This window comes from Leopardus geoffroyi, chromosome C1 (assembly GCF_018350155.1).
Source record: "Leopardus geoffroyi isolate Oge1 chromosome C1, O.geoffroyi_Oge1_pat1.0, whole genome shotgun sequence".
Classification (NCBI taxonomy): domain Eukaryota; kingdom Metazoa; phylum Chordata; class Mammalia; order Carnivora; family Felidae; genus Leopardus; species Leopardus geoffroyi.
The window spans coordinates 118,950,050-118,968,167 of record NC_059328.1 but is presented as its reverse complement, the minus strand read 5'-3'; the positions used below and the strand labels follow the sequence as shown (position 1 = coordinate 118,968,167).

Genomic DNA, 18,118 nt, shown 5'->3' with positions numbered 1-18,118 from the left:
TCCCAAGGCCTTATCTTCTCCGGATGGAGCAAAAAATGATGAGTTATGCCCGACCTCCCAGAGGCTCCCCACGTTTCGGCCTGATTAGGCAATTTGGCCTGGCATTCAGAAAAGAATGCTGGCAACAAACAAACCTGGATTTAAATCCTGACTTAGTCATCAATTAGCCATGTGCTATCAGGCAGTTACTTTAACCCTCCAGGCCTCAATTTCCTCATCTGCGTAATGGGCCAAATAATACCCATCTTTCAGCGGTATGAGGTTGAAAAAAAATCAGTACAATTAAATTGTCTGGATATACAAGATAAGATGCATTTGGCTGCAGACAATGGACAAACCAACTCAAACTGGCTGACGTAGCAATAAGGCTGGGTGCTGGCTTATGTGACAGAGAATCCAGAGACAGAGTGTCCTTCAGGGTGGACGAATGCGTGGTTCAGGCTCTGTTTGCAGGTGGTTCTCTTGCCCCTTCCTCCTCTCCTCTTTAGCATATCAAAGTCCCTCTGGAGGACTCCCATTCGACTTTACCTCCCCAACTTCATAGTATATAACTAGTCACTGGTCATGACCCCAGTGCACCTCTTTCTGCCCATGGGTCCTGTCCCCATGCTTTAATAAAATCATCTTTTTGCACCAAAGATGTCTTCAAGAATTCTTTCTTGGCTGTGAGCTCCGGACAACCCCACCATCACCCCAAAGATGTTGACACTTTTCTATTGAGAGGTGGAGTGTGCTAGGGAGGAAGCATTTACTCTGCCTGCTGAGATCCTACTAGCTGGACTAAGAATCAAATGGACATGAGACCGATTAAAAGGGGAAAATAAAACTTAATGACATACATTCAGGGAATCCAGACAGACAAGAAATTCCAAAGACAGGCAAAGTAAGTTATGTACGTCATTCTGAACTAAGGAGGAGGGGATAGGGGTCTGGGACTTCAAAGGGAAGAAAATAAATTCATAGGAAGATGAAAAAGAATAAATGTTTCCTGTAAACAAACATTTGCTGGGCCCCTCAGAAACAGGGGGGCATAGACAACTTTGATCAAACAGGCCTTGCTGGGTCCCCCCTGTCTGTCGTACCCAGTTCATAGTATAAGGTAGTTGTGCTTAGTGATAGCTCCCTTCCTAGAGCAATTCCTTTAGCTACATTCTTTTCAGGGAGCTGAGGGGGAGATAAAGAACTTTTCTTGAATCTTCTGGGTATTGATTTCTTTTTATTTGTTGATGTTTTTAAATGTTTATTTATTTATTTTGAGAGAGAGAGTGCACGTGGTGCACGAGCAGGGGAAGGGCAGAGGGAGAAACAGAGAGAGGGAAGAAGGGAGAGAGAGAGAATCCCAAGCAGGTTCTGGGCTGCCAGTGCAGAGTCCAACTCGGGGCTCGATCCCATGAATAGTGAGATCATGAACTGAGCTGAAATCCAGAGCAGGACACTTAACCCTCTGAGCCACCCAAGTGCCCCTTGATTGCTTAAAAAATTTTTTTCTAATGTTTATTTATTTTTGAGAGAGACAGAGAGAGCCGGGGAGGGGTAGAGAGAGAGGGAGACACAGAATCCAAAGCAGGCTCCAGGCTCCGAGCTGTCAGCACACAGCCAGACCCGGGGCTCGAACTTGTGAACTGTGAGATCATGACCTGAGCCGAAGTAGGATGCTTAACTGACTGAGCCACCCAGGGGCTCCATGATTGCTTTTTAATTCAAAATAATCTTCCTGACAAAGTGACCCATCTTGGCCCCTACAAGTCTATGTTCCCTCTTATAAAAGAGTGGGTCTTTGAGAATGGCCTCAATGGGTAGAATGAAGTGAAAGCAGAACTACGCAACTTTCAAGGCTAGGTCATACGGCTAGCTTATGCCTGGCTCTGTCCTGGGACACTTGTCCTTGGAATCCAGTGGCCATGTTGTGAGGAAGTCCAGGCATTATGTGGGTATTTTGAACTGTATGAGTATATCATTCATATTCCAAATATATACAAATATATATATATATATTCCAAATATATAAATATTCCAAATATATATACATATGCATGTACATATACATATAATATATGTATACGTATGTAGAAATTTAGATCTCTGTTGGCATGACTCATTAATGGCCTGATCCTACAAATATTTTGGAGGTCCTCCCATGTGCCAGGCAGAGTGCAAGGTGATAAGTATACAGTAGTGAACAAGTCAGGCCATCAGCTGACTTCAGAAGAGGTAGACATCAGGAAGACAGACATCAGAGAGGTAAGCCCATTGGTCTAGAATCACTCGCTGCAGTAAGTGTATTGAAGGGAGAGCACCCAGTGCTGGGAGAGAGGGTGGTGGGGTTGGGGTAGGGCCTGATTTAGAAAAGGAAGCCAGGAAACGCCCCTCTAAGGAAGGGATCCTTAGGCTGAGAAGGAACTGGCGAGTTTCGGGTTATTGATCGCTGCAGCTATATCTATCCCAAAGCTTGCATGCTTGAAACAACCACCATTTTATTACTTCCTACAGATGTTGCAGTCCCAAATTCAGGCAGGCTTGGACTGGGAGGTTAAAGCAGTCACAGACCTACCTAGATTCATGGGCAGGGCCCAGGGACCCCACCTCTCCATGAGAGGAGTGTCAGAATTTTCAGCCAGCTTTAACCCAGCACACCAGGGGATGCACCGTGGGGTGTGGTGAGAGAAGGAGGAGAGAGAAGGCCAGAAGTAAGGTTCTGCCAAGCCTTGAAAGTTATGTTAAGGGTTTTGCATTTTCTTTTCCGTACAATATAAAGCCACAGATGAGTTTTAAGGAAGGAAACGAGCTGTTCCCTGTGCTTCTGAAGCTTATTGTTTATAGCTTCTGTGTCTGTTATTACACTCATTTCATTGACTTAGTTTGGCAGAGGTTGGGATACCTTTGTATTCTGCTCACCGCAAACTCTCAGTGAAATAAATGTGAAATACATAAATGAATTGGTTAAATAATTGATCGTGGAAAACAGCTGTAATTGTAGGTCATTGGTTTAGTGATTCTCAAACTTTAAAATGTGTCTGTGAATCTCTGGGGGATGTTATTTATTAAAAATTTTTTTTAAACGTTTATTTATTTTTGAGACAGAGAGAGACAGAGCATGAATAGGGGAGGGGCAGAGAGAGAGGGAGACACAGAATCGGAAGCAGGCTCCAGGCTCTGAGCCATCAGCCCAGAGCCCCACACGGGGCTCGAACTCACAGACCGCGAGATCGTGACCTGAGCTGAAGTCAGACGCTTAACCGACTGAGCCACCCAGGCGCCCCTGGGGGATGTTATTTATATTTAGGTTCTGATTCAGTAGGTCTGGGTGACCTGAAATTCTGCATTTCTAACAGGTTCCTGTGCTAAAGTGCACGCTTTGAGTAGTGAGTGCCTAGAAATCATTGTATGTCAGAACGATTTCAGTTGAAAGGAGATAATGGGATGCGGGCACCAGACAAGCAGAGGTGAGATGATGTCATGCAGGTCCAGAATCTTCTTCCTGTCTTCTTGCCCTGCTAATCCTCACCAGCTTCACCTTCACCCTCAGGCCCCTCCTGGCCTCTGATGGCTGCTGCATTTCCAAGGAATCACTTCTGGATACTACAATGTCCAGAAAGAGAAAGATACTGTATTTATGAAACATTATCTGTTTATGTATTTTCCAGAAGTTTCCCGGAAGCCTTTTCCTAATGTCTCTGTGGCCAGAATTGGGTTACATACTCAACAGTAAATCAGTGGTGGGCAAGAGGACAGAAGTTTCCATGACCAGCATAGACTAACCAGCATCTACTGCTGGAAGTGGGATCTGGGGATCAGGGACTGGGGAGAAGCCTGATCAAAGCTGGAAGGTGGGAGTACACAACCAGAAATGTCCATTACACTATAATATGCACTTTGGTGAACTGTGCAGAGAACCTACATCTTATATCAATATCGATATCTATATATCTATGTTTGTGTCTATCTTTACATATGAAATAGGGACATTGCCAAATATACCTAAGGAAAAAAAAATAAGGATTTTTTAAATTAAAAAAAACTAGGGGCGCCTGGGTGGCTTGGTCAGTTCAGTGTCTGACTTCGGCTCAGGTCATGATCTCGCAGTCCGTGAGTTCGAGCCCCGCGTCGGGCTCTGTGCTGACGGCTCAGAGCCTGGAGACTGTTTCGGATTCTGTGTCTCCCTCTCTCTCTGCCCCTCCCCCATTCATGCTCTGTCTCTCTGTCTCAAAAATAAATAAACGTTAAAAAATAAAATTAAATTAAAAATTAAAAAAACTAAGGATCTTAATGGGTCTTACCCAAGACCCACTAAAAAGTATATGGAAACAAGCATTTGATGATTTAAGCTGGAGTAGAAAGGTCTGGGACTGTGGGAAACACAGTACTTGTTCTAAAATCTACAACTTTGTTGGGGCAACAAAACAGAAAGAACTAAAACAACCTACTGTATAAGCAGATAGATTTTTTTCATCCACTTGGCCAACAGTTACTGGGTAATCACCATAAACAAAGATCTGTGTCAAGGGCTGTGGGAGATCCAAAGATAAGGCATAGCTCCCTCTTGATAAGAATTTCACAGTTTAAGACATACAAGTAGTAAGAGGTGCAACATATAAAAAGATAAGTGCCCAAAAAGACGATAGAAGAAAGTGTGTGGGAACCCGGAGGAAGGAAACAGTCCTTCTGGTTCAGAGGGCTTCAAGGAGGGTAGAAAATATACCATCTCTAGCACCAGCCTTGAAAGATGGGCAGATTTTTAACCAGTGATGATGGCAGTGGGGGAGGGATTGGAAAATAGGATGATGGGAAAAGTAAATATTCCCATTGTGAGTGTGTGTGGGGGAGGCGGGGACCACATAGAGCACAACAAGTGATGTGGGTGTGGGAAAGGCAGGTATTCTTATTGGATTCCTGCTATAATTTCTTATCGACATGAAGCCATAAATAATATCACGCAAGTGTCAAGTCATATAATGAAAAAATGAGACAAGGACAATTCCTGGGAAGAGAGAAGCCCAAGCTGTCTGTGTATGGAATAATGTCCATGGGTGGGCAGGGTGAGTAGACAGGGCAGGAGGTCTAGGGGGGGCAGGTCCAGCTTCATGGTGTATGACTCCTAAAGACCAGTATCAGAACACAAACAGTTTCTTCAGTGAATGAGTTGCAACAACAACAAAAAGAAATGGAGGGAGAACATGTTGGTTAAAAGACACCTAAAGACATATCAGTCTGTTGTAACGTGTGGGTTTTATTCGAATTCTGATTCAGACTGGCAACTCTAAACATGACATGTAAGTCATTTGTGGAACTATTGAGTATTGGGTAAGTGAAGATGTTAAATCACTGTAACTTATTAAGGTACTGGCATTGTGGTTGTACTCTTTTTTTTTTTTTTAAGAATTTTTATCTTTTGGAGGTATATTCTGAAATATTTATGGATGAAATGATGCCTGAGATTTTCAAAAGAATACAGGGAATGGGGGAAGGTATAGAGGAAACAAAGACTGGCCGTAATTTGATCATTGTTACAGATGGGTGTTGAAGCTTCATCATACTATTTGCCTACCTTCGTATATGTTTGAAATTTACCATAACAGAAAACGGAAAACAAAATATATTGAAGAATTAAGTGATTGGGTGAATGAATGTCTGGCGGGAAGCTCCACCCACTGAGCTCAGGAGGCCCCGCCCCTTGGGGGGCCAGCCGCTCTCCGCCATCTGCTCTCGCAGGATTCCAGTTTATACTTTTTTATACTTTTATGACTTTCCCATTTCCCTTCGGAAATCCATTGCCCTCGCACCTCCTAAGTCGTTCTCTCTGTTCTTGCCCAGGCCGCACAGACTGCTTCGAGTCCCCAGAAGTCACCAGCGGCCTCCGGAGCTCGAGCGCCTGCCGCCCGTATCCGCCCCGCCCCCACGTCCCTGGGGAGTTTGGTCGCGTCCGGCCGCAGACCCTGGGAGCGCGTCCTAGTTGTCATGGCGACGGTGGCTGGCGCCGGCGCCGGCCGAATCCCGCCCCGGAACCACCTCCTGTGTGAGCGGCCTGGGACCTGGGGTTAGGGGTGCCCCCTTGGCCGCCGCTGAGCTGCTGAGGCTGCCTGAACTGCGAGCAGGTGGTCAGAGGAGAGGTCGGACCTAAAGGGTTAAGTGAGGATGTGGGTAGTGCATGGGGCTGGGGTCGACCCCTACCCGTAGCCGGAGATGGAGTGAAGGGGCGCTGAGGGGGAGCAGGCATCTGGCTAGGATGAGAGGGCCTGCGGGTAGAGGATGGGGCCAGGAGACCAAGGATGGGGGTGTGTGAAAAGAGACAAGTTCACCCTGGAGTGAGTGAACTGGAATAGGAGAGCTCTCCTGAAAACGGTTCCTGCCTGAAGTACAGGCGGGGAATTTCAGGGGCCCCAAGGAGAGGGGGCTGGAAAGTGAACTTTGAGGCAGGTGTTGAAGGGATGAAAGGGAACGAAGCAGGTGAGGTAGAGGCTGTGCTGAGGAGTAGGGAATCTTCAGAGATGCTGGGGCTGGGGGTAAGGGGAAAGGAGAAATTTTCAGAAAATGATTGGTAAACACCTGCTTCAGTATAGTCACTGTATTTTGCTTGCTGTTGTGGACTCCGGAGAATCTAAAGCTATGAGTCTTCTCCAGAAAAAAAAAAAAAAAAAAAAAAGCAAGCACATAAAGATCCAGACCGGATTTTACATTCAGTCTCAGAGGCATCACAGAGCAGCCCCCCCAAGCTTGCTTGTCCAAGGACCCCCAGTTTAGAGACTTAGCTGTAGAAGATACCAAGATGCCTCGGCTTGTACATGGCAATAAATCATTCATACCTCATGAGTAGTAGAGGCAGTAGTTGTAAAGTATGTTGAAGGGTGTTGGGGTCAGTGTGGCCTTTATGAAGAGGGTGGAACTTAAAATGAATGTTAAGGAAAAGCAAGTCTGACAAAGGGTCAACATGAACCGGGACCCTAGGTCCTGGGACAGAGCCCCTAGGAATGCACCCCCTGGTGGTGGAGGGGGCCTATTGGCTACCCTGTCTCCTTTTCACCCCAGAGAGGGGCCCAGGAAGGTGGCTCAAAAATGCCAGTGTCTTATAAATAGTGTCTCCAAATGTTAAAGGGTTTCATGGTCACACTGCAACTAAGAAACTGATTTGGAGAAATCTCAGAAGAGGCCTGTTTAACTATTTACTTCAACATTTTCTGATTTTTTTGATTGTGAGTGCCTTTATTTTTCCCTTCGGGAGCCCAAAGCATCTCAGGACTAGAGTTTGGGAAAAGCTCTTGAAAATTAAGGGCCACCGAAGGGTTTTGAGCGACGGCAGGAGATTGGGGTGTGATATGTGACTCCAGATTAATGGGACAGCCCTGTGTGGGAATGGAGTGGCTGGCAAAGGCAGGGAGGGAGGGAGGGCCTGGGCCACAGTTAACCGCACAACCACAGAGGTACGTTTGTTAAAGATTGAGAAAAAAAAAAAATGTGCATGGTTTCTCATACTGCTACTGTTTTCTTCCCAGGAAGTGACCTTTGGCTCTAAAAAGGAGACTCAATTTTTCATGATAAAATGGCAGTGGTGAAAACCCCCAGCAGAGAACTGAACAGTGCCAAAGAACCATTTACTAACGTATCTCCCCTCCTTTTGAGGAGCCTCGTGGAGGAGCCTAAGAAAAGAACTCCAGTACCTAATCACCTTCTAGAATCAAGTAAGTTGGAATCTAATCAAGTAAGTTGGATCGCAGAGGATCCAAAGTCCAGAAAGCACAAAGAAATTTTTGGTGCTGATCTCTCTATATTGTCTTATAGGCTTACAATAGGTTTTATTATTAAGAACAATGGTTCTATTTAGGCCCATCCACTCACGTGATAGGTCCTTGCGGTGTACATGAGTCACCAAGTTCTGCTGCTCCCACTTCCTCAAATATCTTACCTATCTGTCCCCACTGCCTCAGCAGGTCACTAGGATATTGTAGTGCTCTCCTCCTTCCGACCTTCACACCCTGTCAGTTTCCTTTGTGGAATCACGGCTGTCCCTGCCCCTGTTCTGCTCAGATGCTCTCAGCGGTTCCCTTGCATACGGAATAGAGCTGCGATTCTTTCCCTTGGCGTTTGGCCTCCTCTGCCGTGGATGTGAACTTGCCTACTCGGCCCCACCCCCCAGGCCTACCATGCTCTGTACCTCTCACCCCCAGCTGCAGCCACACCATTACTCCTGCTCCTTCAAGACCACATGCACTTAATACCCCCTTGCTTTTATCCGTGCACATCTCTCCCATTCCATGTACATGGAAAGCCTGGTAGATCCTCTAGTGATTATGTAGAAGGCTAACCATTCGGCCTACGTTATTCTCACTCATTCTGCACAAAATCAGCGTTCTATTTTCATTTTACTGTTGGGAAAGCTGACAATCAGAGAGGTCAAACGAATTCCCCAAGGCGGCACAGCTGAGTGGGGAGGTGGTGTTCAGTCGTTGTAGCCCAATGTCCAGCTCTCTACCATCACACTAGCTGGCTTCCAATTCATCTTGCAAGGCCCATCGCAAATGCTGGAAATGCAGTAATTTGGTGTGGCTCTTTCATTACCGTAGAACTTATTGAATGCAGATTAATATACTCAACTATTTCTGGGGGTATTAGCTGAGCAATGCCTATTTTACACCTGTTTGTGGCTCTAAAAACAAAAGCAAAATATCCAGCATCTAAAAAATTTACCAAATAGGGGTGCCTGGGTGGCTCAGTCGGTGAGGCTTCTGACTCTTGATTTCAGCTCAGGCCATGATCTCATGGTCAGTTGGGAGATCAAGCCCCATGTTGGGCTCCAAGGGCTCCAGGTGGAGCCTGCCTGGGATTCTCTCTCCCCTTCTCTCCCTGCCCATCCCTCGTGCTCATGTGCGTGTGCTCTCTCTCTCTCTCAAAAATAAATAAATAAACTTGAAAAAAGTTTTTTCAAATGGGGCACCTGGCTGGCTCACTCAGAGGAACGTGCGAATCTTGATCTCAGGGTCGTGAATTCAAGCCCCACCTTGGGTATAGAGATTACTTAAAAATAAAATCTTTTAAAAATTACCAAATAATGTTCATTTCAGTACTTAAAAAAATGATCAGATAACCGACAGAGATCATCTATACCCAGAAAGACCATCCTTACCCCATTCCAGCCCTTTACTTTGGCCCAAAGCTGATGACAGTGTTCAGCTCACCTGGTGAGGAGCAAGAACACCAACCATTTCACACTCGCTCTAGATGTTTACAAGAATCACACTGGGCTAAGGAGCAGGATAGGGGATCTGTGGCCCACAGGGTGTGGATATAGCCAAAGGTGAAAAGTCACCGTTGGTGAGAAATTGGATGGTGCATTCGTATTGAAGGAGGCAGTCTAGCAGCTGGAATCAGACCTGGGCTTGATTTTCAACTACCAGCCGTGGGCAAGTTGCTTAATCTTGTTGAGTCTCAGCGCCTTCATCTGCACAATGGAAATAATACCTGCTGTGCAGGGTTGGAGTGAGGATTGCGAACAAATGCCTGACATCAGCGCTAAAGGCACAGAGACAATGGGGTAGTGGGTTCCCAGTGCCTCCTACACATCTCAGCTCCTGCCTGAATGAAGAGCTGGGAAAAGTTGTGTAGACCTGGATGCTTTTTTTTTTTTTTTAATATATTTTATTGTCAAGTTGGCTAACATACAGAGCATACAGTGTGCGCTTGTTTTCGGGAGTAGATTCCCGTGATTCATCGCTTACATAAAACACCCAGTGCTCATCCCGACAAGTGCCCTCCTCAACGCCCATCACCCATGTCCCCTCCCCCGCTCCTCATCCCCTCATCAACCCTCAGTTTGTTCTCTGTATTTAAGAGTCTCTTATGGTTTGCCTCCCTCCCTCTCTGTAATTCTTTTTTTCCCCTCCCCTTCCCCCGTGGTCTTCTGTTAAGTTTCTCAGGTTCCACATAGGAGTGAAAACATATGGTATCTGTCTTTCCCTGACTGACTCATTTCACTTAGCATAATACCCTCCAGTTCCATCCACGTTGCTACAAATGGCCAGATTTCATTTTTTCTCATTGCCAAGTAGTATTCCATTGCATACGTAAACCACATCTTCTTTATCCACTCATCAGTTAATGGACATTTAGGCTCTTTCCATAATTTGGCTATTGTTGAAAGTACTGCTATAAACATTGGGGTACATGTGCCCTTATGCATCAGCACTCCTGTATCCTTTGGATAAATTCCTAGCAGTGCTATTGCTGGGTCATAGGGTAGTTCTACTTTTAATTTTTCTTTGAGGAACCTCCACACGGTTTTCCAGAGTGGCTGCACCAGGTTGCATTCCCACCAACAGTCCAAGAGGGTTCCTGTTTCTCCACATCCTCGCTAGCATCTGTTGTTTCCTGAGTTGTTAATTTTAGCCACTCTGACCGGCGTGAGGTGGTATCTGTGTGGTTTTGATTTGTATTTCCCTGATGATGAGTGACGTTGAGTATGTTTTCATGTGTCTGTTGGCCATCTGGATGTCTTCTTTGAAACAGTGACACTTTTTTTTTTAATTTTTATTTATTTTGAGAAAGAGCTAGAGAGCAAGCGGGGGAGGAGCAGAGAGAGGGAATCCCAAGCAGGCTCCACACTGTCAGCGCAGAACCCAACGTGGGGCTGGAACTCACCAACTGTGAGATCATGACCTGAGCCCAAATCAATAGTTAGACACTTAAGGGACTGAGCCTGTACCCTTTTGTAAAAGAGATCAGCTGTTTCAACCTTGTTCTCAAAACTGAAAAAAAGAAAAGAAAAGAAAAGAAAGGAAAGGAAAGGAAAGGAAAGGAAAGGAAAGGAAAAGAAAAGAAAAGAAAAGAAAAGAAAAGAAAAGAAAAGAAAAGGAAAAGGCATTCACATTATAGTAATAGCAGTTGGAGACTTTTCTGTCCAGAGCGATAATTATTCAGAGCTTTACAATTATTCTATCACATTGTAATTCTATTCTGAGGAAATGAAATAATAACAGTTAAACACACATTAGAAAACTAACACTTGGTGTTTGGATATTCATCGCATGCTAGGTAATCTTGGTGTTATACGAAGCAGCAAAGATAAGGCGCGTGCTTTTTACAAGCTCGCATTTTATTTTGAAGACTTGCACAAAACGTGAAGAGCAGATTATTTCACTAAGTGGTCAACAGCACATGTGAATTTGTATTGTGATGATAATATCTCCCAAACAATGTGTAAAAATAGGGAGAAGCAGTACAGTTCATTTGGAATAGATCACTAATCTTGTTCACATCTGTATCCTCTGTCTGAAACTTTCATAGGCTTAAAATATCCTAAAGAGAGCCCACCTTAACAGGATCTTCTTTTATTTAAGATTTTCTTTTATGTCTCATCTCCTGATGTACTTGTTTACATTGCTTTTATAGAGGTTTATGCAAAACTTCTGAATAATAAGGTCATACAGGCAAAACCTGGCGTAGTGCATTTTGGAGGCTATCAAGTAGAAGAACAACACCAACAGATTCTGGTAGGTATTTTTTCAGTGGGATAACTAATCATAGTAATGAAATGACGTGAATGTTCTGCATCTATATTATTCATTTAAAGAGCAGCATAATCTGCAGAAGCACGAATGTCAATTGGGCCAGAAAGATGGTTCTAGGATGAGAAATTTTAAAGTTGTACCAGTGTCCTTGGACAAGCTACTTTCTCCCGCCAAAGGCTCCTCATGGCATTCTTTTCGAATGGGTGTCATTGCTAACTGGCTCTTAGGGGCTAGGAGCTGGGTGCCCTGTGCCTCCCATGATTCAATTTCGTCCTTACACTCGCTCTGTGGAGGTTGTACTATTATTCTCAGTCTATAGACGAGGAAACCAGGATTCCAGGAGGTTAAATAGTTGGCTCAAGAACACACAGCTAGGAAGTGATAGAGACCGACTTTGACTTTCCGGCTGCCTTCCTCTAAACCAGTGCCTGCTTGCTCCAAGCCTACACCACCAGGGAAAGGGGTATCCCTTTCCTAAGAGGCTCTGGTGAGGGTTCTGTTCCACCTGTTCAGGTCTGATGCCCATGCCTAATTCATCCATTCTGACCAGAGAGATTCTAGCTGGGTCTGGTGGCAAGGGTCAGCTCCACTGGACAGGTTCCAGAAGGGACAGTTGAAAGGACGGACTTCAGTCCACCACAGAGCTTCGTGGGTGCCCTTCATCGATGGCGTGTTCAAACTGGGGTGGGCTCTGGGTGGCCACAGCATCCCTAACTTCTATGCTTCTAGGGACCTGAACATTTAAGTCACCTCTACAACCTCAATGACCTCACATCGACCCCCTAAAGTCACACCGGAGCAGGACATCTCAGAACTACTCCCACTGGGTTCTGGATCTGAGCCACAATGGCATCTGCACATGTGTTGGGAGTGGGGCAGAAGTGGGCTCTCTTCACATGGGCCCTCTGAGACTCTGGCTTTGTACACGATGTTCCCCGCTCTGGCTCTGTCACCAGATCCCTCAAGAGTCTCTACTTTTAGACGTGATGCATTCTTAGAAGCCATGTCTTAGAGTGGGTCACTTTAAGAAAGAACTCCAAGTATTGTGTTGGATTGCTCAGGGCAAGGAGAAGAAGCTGACACATGGCCAAGCCGTCAGGAAGTGAAGTCAGGTTTCTATCAGGCAGTCCCCAACAAACAACGCCATTTCCGTGAGTCCTCGTGCCTCAAAGTGGGTAGAGAGAATGAATCCGGAGAGAAATCTGTTAGGTGCCAAGTGTTTCCCCTCGGAAAAAGGGTTAGAATTTAGAATGGTGAATAGGAAATCCCCCCCCCACCCCAACTAATGAGGACACATTTCTTAGAACACAGCATCAAAGACCCAGGTTAATAATTGATTTTGAAGCTTACTTTTCCTGATATTAGGTTTGCTGCCTCAACGGTGGTAGGGTAGAATTAAAATAATTATCTTTCATAGTTCCTCGCTGTTTATAATAATTAATGAATAAACAATTCACTCCCCACCCCCCCAGCACCCTCACTCTCCTTATTCCTTCACCCAGTCTACCTTTACCCCAGGCGCCCACTAATCTGCTTTCCATTGGTATAGATTTAACTACTCTGGACATTTCATATAAGTGGAATCATATAACATGTAGTCTTGTGTGACTGGCTTCTGTCATTTGGCCTAATGTTTCCCAGGCTCATCCGACTTGTGGCATCTATCAGTACTTCCTGCCTTTCCATGACTGAATACTGTTCCATTGTATGCCTATACCATGTTTTGTTTAGCCATTCATCCGATGGACGTCTGGGTTTCAACTTTGAGCCTCCTATGAATAGCACTCTTAGGGACACTTGTGTACGTGTTTTTGCGTGGACTTATTTTCAGTCCTCCTGGATGTATACCAAGGAGTAGAATTGTTGGGTTACATGGTATGTTAGTTTTCTGTGGCTGCTCTAACAAATAACCACAAATTGAGGATCTTAGTAAGCCAGAGATTTATTCTGGAGGTCAGAGTCCGAAATCAAGGTGTCGGCAGAGCTGTGCTCCCTCCAGAGGTTCTTGGGGAGAATGTAGTTTCGCCTCCGGCAGCTTCTGGCAGGTGTTGCTTGGCTTGTGGCTACATGACTCCACTCTCTGCCTCTGCCTTCCCATGGCCCTCTCTGACTCTCTGTCTTCTCTTCTCGTACACAGACAGGTTATTGGACTGAGGCCTACCTGGGTAATTCAGGATGATTGAATCTCAAGGTCCTTAACTTAATAACACCCACAATGATCCTTTTGTCAAATAAGATCACATTCACAGGCTCCAGGTGTTAGGATATGAACATGCCTAACATGTTCATAGGATATGAACATGAGGCCACCGTTCAACTCACTACTTTATTTGTATTTTTGTGTATTTGCACATTTTATTTGCATCTCCCTAATGACTTATGATGTTGAAGATATTTAGGCCAGGATGGTCATGATTTAAAAAAAAATCTTGTGGGGGCATCTGGCTGGCTCAGTTGGTAAAGCAGGTGACTCTTTTTTTTTTTTTATTGTTTATTTATTTATTTTTGAGGGGGATGGAGGGGCAGAGAGAGAAAGAGATTGAGAATCTCAAGTAGGCTCCACACTGTCAGTGGAGAGCCCAACGTGGGGCTTGAACTCACAGACCGTGAGATCATGACCTGAGCTGAAGTCAAGAGTTGGAGGCTTAACTGACTGAGCTACCCAGGCACCCCAGAACATGTGACTCTTGATCTTGGGGTTATAAGTTTGAGCCCCACACTGGGTGTAGAGATTACGTAAAAAAGAAAATCTTAAAAACAAAAAGATAAGCATGAGGAGGAGAAGCCACTTGATATAGCCCAGAAGGAAAGAGAGTGGGAAAAGGATATTCAGGGCATAAAGGAAGACGTTGAGAGGTTCAGGATCCATGCTGCATGTTTGGATACTAGCATGCCTGGACTGTAGGGTTTGGGGAGGGAGGTGAAAGCTTCATTCTGTTGAAGAATAGAGATCATCTCTTTTGTACAAACAGGAATAGATACATGTGAAAAATGATTTCATCTTAATAGCCTTCTGGGAGATCTTGGGAGAGCCAAGCCTCCTGTTTCCACCAGCAGAGTTAAGCGGAAGCCTAAGGCAATTACCTTGAGATTCTTGCCAAACACGGGGAAAATCCAGCTCTGTTTTTATCTTGGTGTTGCTACAGGAAACTATGCAAATTTCCCAAGAATGGAATGGTTGAATGTGGGTTTAAAACCACAATAAATTGTTCATTAACATTTGAGATTGATCCAGATCTGGTTAAAGGATTGAGAGCATTTTGCTTGGATTCATATTGAGATCAATGCTTCAACTTACTTCAAAATTGGAAATAGTGTTTCTCAAAACAAAGACCTCTTAAATTCTTTTTACCCCCTTGGAAGAAAGATTTTGTTTGGGAAACTATATTTGTTAAATAAATCATTACTCCATTTTCTCATGAGACAAGCAGTGTTGCCGCGGCCAGCCCAAAACAAAGTTGTTAGCCTATACAGACTTATCTTACATAAATTAACAGTTGCTTCAGGCTTTCTGAAATAATAGTCTTAGTTTTCAATTCCCTATTGCAGCCTTTAAGATCCTCCCCACCCCCCTGCAATGTATAGCCAAAGAATACATCTTTTATGATCATAAATGGGATCTATGTTGTTTAATTATTTAAGAAATTAATTCAGTATTTTCTTATTGCTATTTTTTTATTCATTTGACAATGCAGATATTACCTCCTGAGTTCCAAAGCATAGGCTTCACCTACAAATGAGTAGTGGGCGTGTTTGAATTTGCTCTGCCACACTCAGGTTGGAGGAAGCATCAGGTTTCTACTTTTTTTAAAATGCTTATTTATTTATTTTGAGAGAGAGAGACCCAGAGCACGAGTAGGGCAGGGGTAGAGACAGAGAGGGAGAGAGAATCCCAAGCAGGCTCCACTCTGTCAGTGCAGAGCCTGATAGGGGGCTTGATCCCACGAACCGCGAGATCATGACCTGAGCCGAAATCAAGAGTCAGACGCTCAACCGACCGAGCCACCCAGGCGCCCGCCCCTTCTGTATTTTTTAAAATCAAATTGTGGCTGGGCCCTCACCCACAGGTGCTGGCCGCATCTCCAGTCTCGGGAGAGCCAGCTTCTGTCTCCTCCCATTCAGGAAGACTGGAACAGCTGAGCCACCTCAGGAGCTTTGAGGACAGACCTCTCTATAGCCCGTGATGCTGCTGATTGCAAACTGACCTAAGTCCATGAAGTTATGTCTCATTGCCAGGTGCATATTGATAATCTGACCCCGATGGGAGATGGGAGCCACCGGTCCCCTCCCAGCAGCCTCACTACCAGGTTTATCTGCTGCAATGCAAACAGGCCCAAGAAGAAATTGTGCCACGCATCAGACACTTACTAGCAAGCAGGCAAAAAGGAATTTCCATACTCGCAGTCTCCAGGAAGGCCCAGCCATTAGCTCCTTGCAGGGAAGCTTTGCTGGCAGCAGATGCAGGAGCATCTGTGGGTAAGATTGGCCACCCTTCCAATGGGCTAACAACATGTTTTGTGCTGTGCAAAACGCAAGACCTAAAGGAGTCCTGGGTCTTTGGAGGTCACTGTAAAGGACACTGGGCTCTGGGCTCACCAGGTTCTCCTGTGCCTTTTGTTTAAGAGCGGGAATGCCTGTATGATGTTCCTAGTTAGTACGTATACCCTGAACATCCCTTATGCTTATATTGAAAACCCTCTAGTGTCAGTTTAGGTGAACAGGATTGAAGTGCTTTTAGTAGCCACCTCTGGAGTATGGACTCTGGGTTAGGATCTTGCAGTGTGCACTAAGTACTCCTAGAGTGCAGATTACTGATTTCTTCTAAGAAATACATACCTGGGATACACAGTAAAAGCAGTCCCTACCACCCTTGTTTGTTGCCCTATCCTCATACTGGATTTTTTTTTTCTTAAGTGACAGACAATATAAACCACCTCTACTCCCAATTCTTGGACTCCCAACGCGAGGGCTTCCCTTGATGACAAGCATGGGCATAGAGTTCATTTTTTTTTTTTAATGTTTGTTTATTTTTGAGTGACTGTAAGCAGGGGAGGGGCAGAGAGAGGGGGATAGCGGATCCCAAGTGGGCTTTGCTCTGACAGCAGTGAGCCCGACGTGGGGCTCAAACTCATGAACTGCAAGATCATGACGTGAGCCTAAGTCAGATGCTCAACCCACTGAGACACCCAGGCACCCCAGGGGGCCGAGTTCTTTGTCAAGGCTTCCAGGTCCTGGGGCTGCATGGCTACCTCTCCACCTCCAGGCAGGTCCTACCACCCCAGGGTTCTGGGTGTGATGAACACAGGCCCCAGGCATCCTGGGTCCCAGCATACCTGTCCCCCCAGTCTCTGTTGAAAGACCCCCTCTCAAGAGCAGGGCCCCAGGAGCCCACACCTTCACCAAAACTGCCCCTCTGCAGGCTCCTTGGAGGTCAGGAGTGGCCTGGAGAACTTTTTTAGTTTTTTTTTTTTTTTTTTTTTTAAGGCTTTTAGCATATTAAAAAAAAGAAAAGATACGCCAAAACACAGGGTCACTTTAGGCATGTTCAGAGGTGACAAAAAACAACTTTTAACAAATGCAAACACTACTGTAACGTCATCAGGAAGTAATATCTGAATTTTAATTTAGGGCGTCAGTGTTGGACAATGGGCCCCGTGACAGGCCCAGCCTCTGGCCTAGACTTTGGAAACCAAACTCCTCTTAACTGTTCCTTGCCCAGGTGAAGCCCAAACCCCCAGATTCCAAAGTTCTTGGTCCCATCTCAAGCAGAAGGAGGAAAGACACCTGTACTTGGAGACCGAGTTAATTTGTCCATCATATTGTCCTACCTCATGGGCAGAGAATTCCCGACCTGGACTTCTTTCCCATTTGCCCCAGGGATGGATTGGAGGCTGTCCTAGCCACAGGCCTTTTTCCTGATTTTTTTGACCACCTAAGTGTTGCTGGGCCCCCCAGCACCAGTGGCATGTAATTCCAGAAACTGTGGGAGATGACCGGGTGGCTGGCTGCTTCTTAGTTGAGTCACAGGCCTGAATGGAGTTGTGAAAATTCCTTAATGAAAGGCAACCTGGTTCTGAAAGGAGTCGGGTGGCCAGCAGGGGGAGCTCTCACGCCCCCACCACTCTGCAATTGCACACCCAATAGGAAGAGAAGTACCTTAGGTACTATGCTACTATCTCAGCAGGAAAAAGGAAGGTTTTCCTCCTGCCCTAGCAACAGCCCAGCCAATGAGAGACCAGCACAGCTCAGCCAGTGAAAAACTCCTACACTTCAAACTCCAGTGGAGTTTACCCCAATGGACTTTTTGTTTATAACTGCTCTCCCCCTTTCCCCCTTTCCTCTATAAGAGAGCAGTCCTCTCCTTTAGTCTGGGCACTTGTGTATGGGTTTTTCAGTAGCCTGCACATCCTGGTTTGCAGTTCTCTGCTGTTTCTGAATAAACCCATTTTTGCTGGCAAGATGACTGGCAGGTTTGGTTTTGTTTTTTAAATTTTTGTTTATTTATGGGAGATTGCAAGCAGGGGAGGAACAGAGAGAAGGGGACAGAGGATCCAAAGCGGGCTCTGCTGACAGGCTGACAGCAGCAAGCCTGATGTGGGGCTTGAACTCACAAACGGTGAGAT

At 45.4% G+C, this 18,118-nt stretch overlaps 1 protein-coding gene across 9 annotated transcripts in view; it reads left to right on the top strand.

Moving 5' to 3' along the window:
- Positions 1–5,680: 5,680 nt before the first annotated feature.
- Positions 5,681–18,118, top strand: part of CFAP221 (cilia and flagella associated protein 221) — a 101,858-nt gene continuing 89,420 nt past the window's right edge. For 2 of the 9 annotated variants that reach the window (XM_045479529.1, XM_045479527.1), the window contains exons 1-3: positions 5,683–6,013; positions 7,488–7,673; positions 11,377–11,477. In XM_045479529.1, coding sequence (XP_045335485.1) covers positions 7,535–7,673; positions 11,377–11,477 — 240 coding nt within the window. In that variant the 5' untranslated portion in view covers positions 5,683–6,013; positions 7,488–7,534. Of the gene's footprint in view, positions 6,135–7,487; positions 7,674–11,376; positions 11,478–15,642; positions 15,732–18,118 lie in introns of those variants that run through there. The other 7 variants (XM_045479528.1, XM_045479525.1, XM_045479521.1 and 4 more) reach the window with 7 other exon arrangements.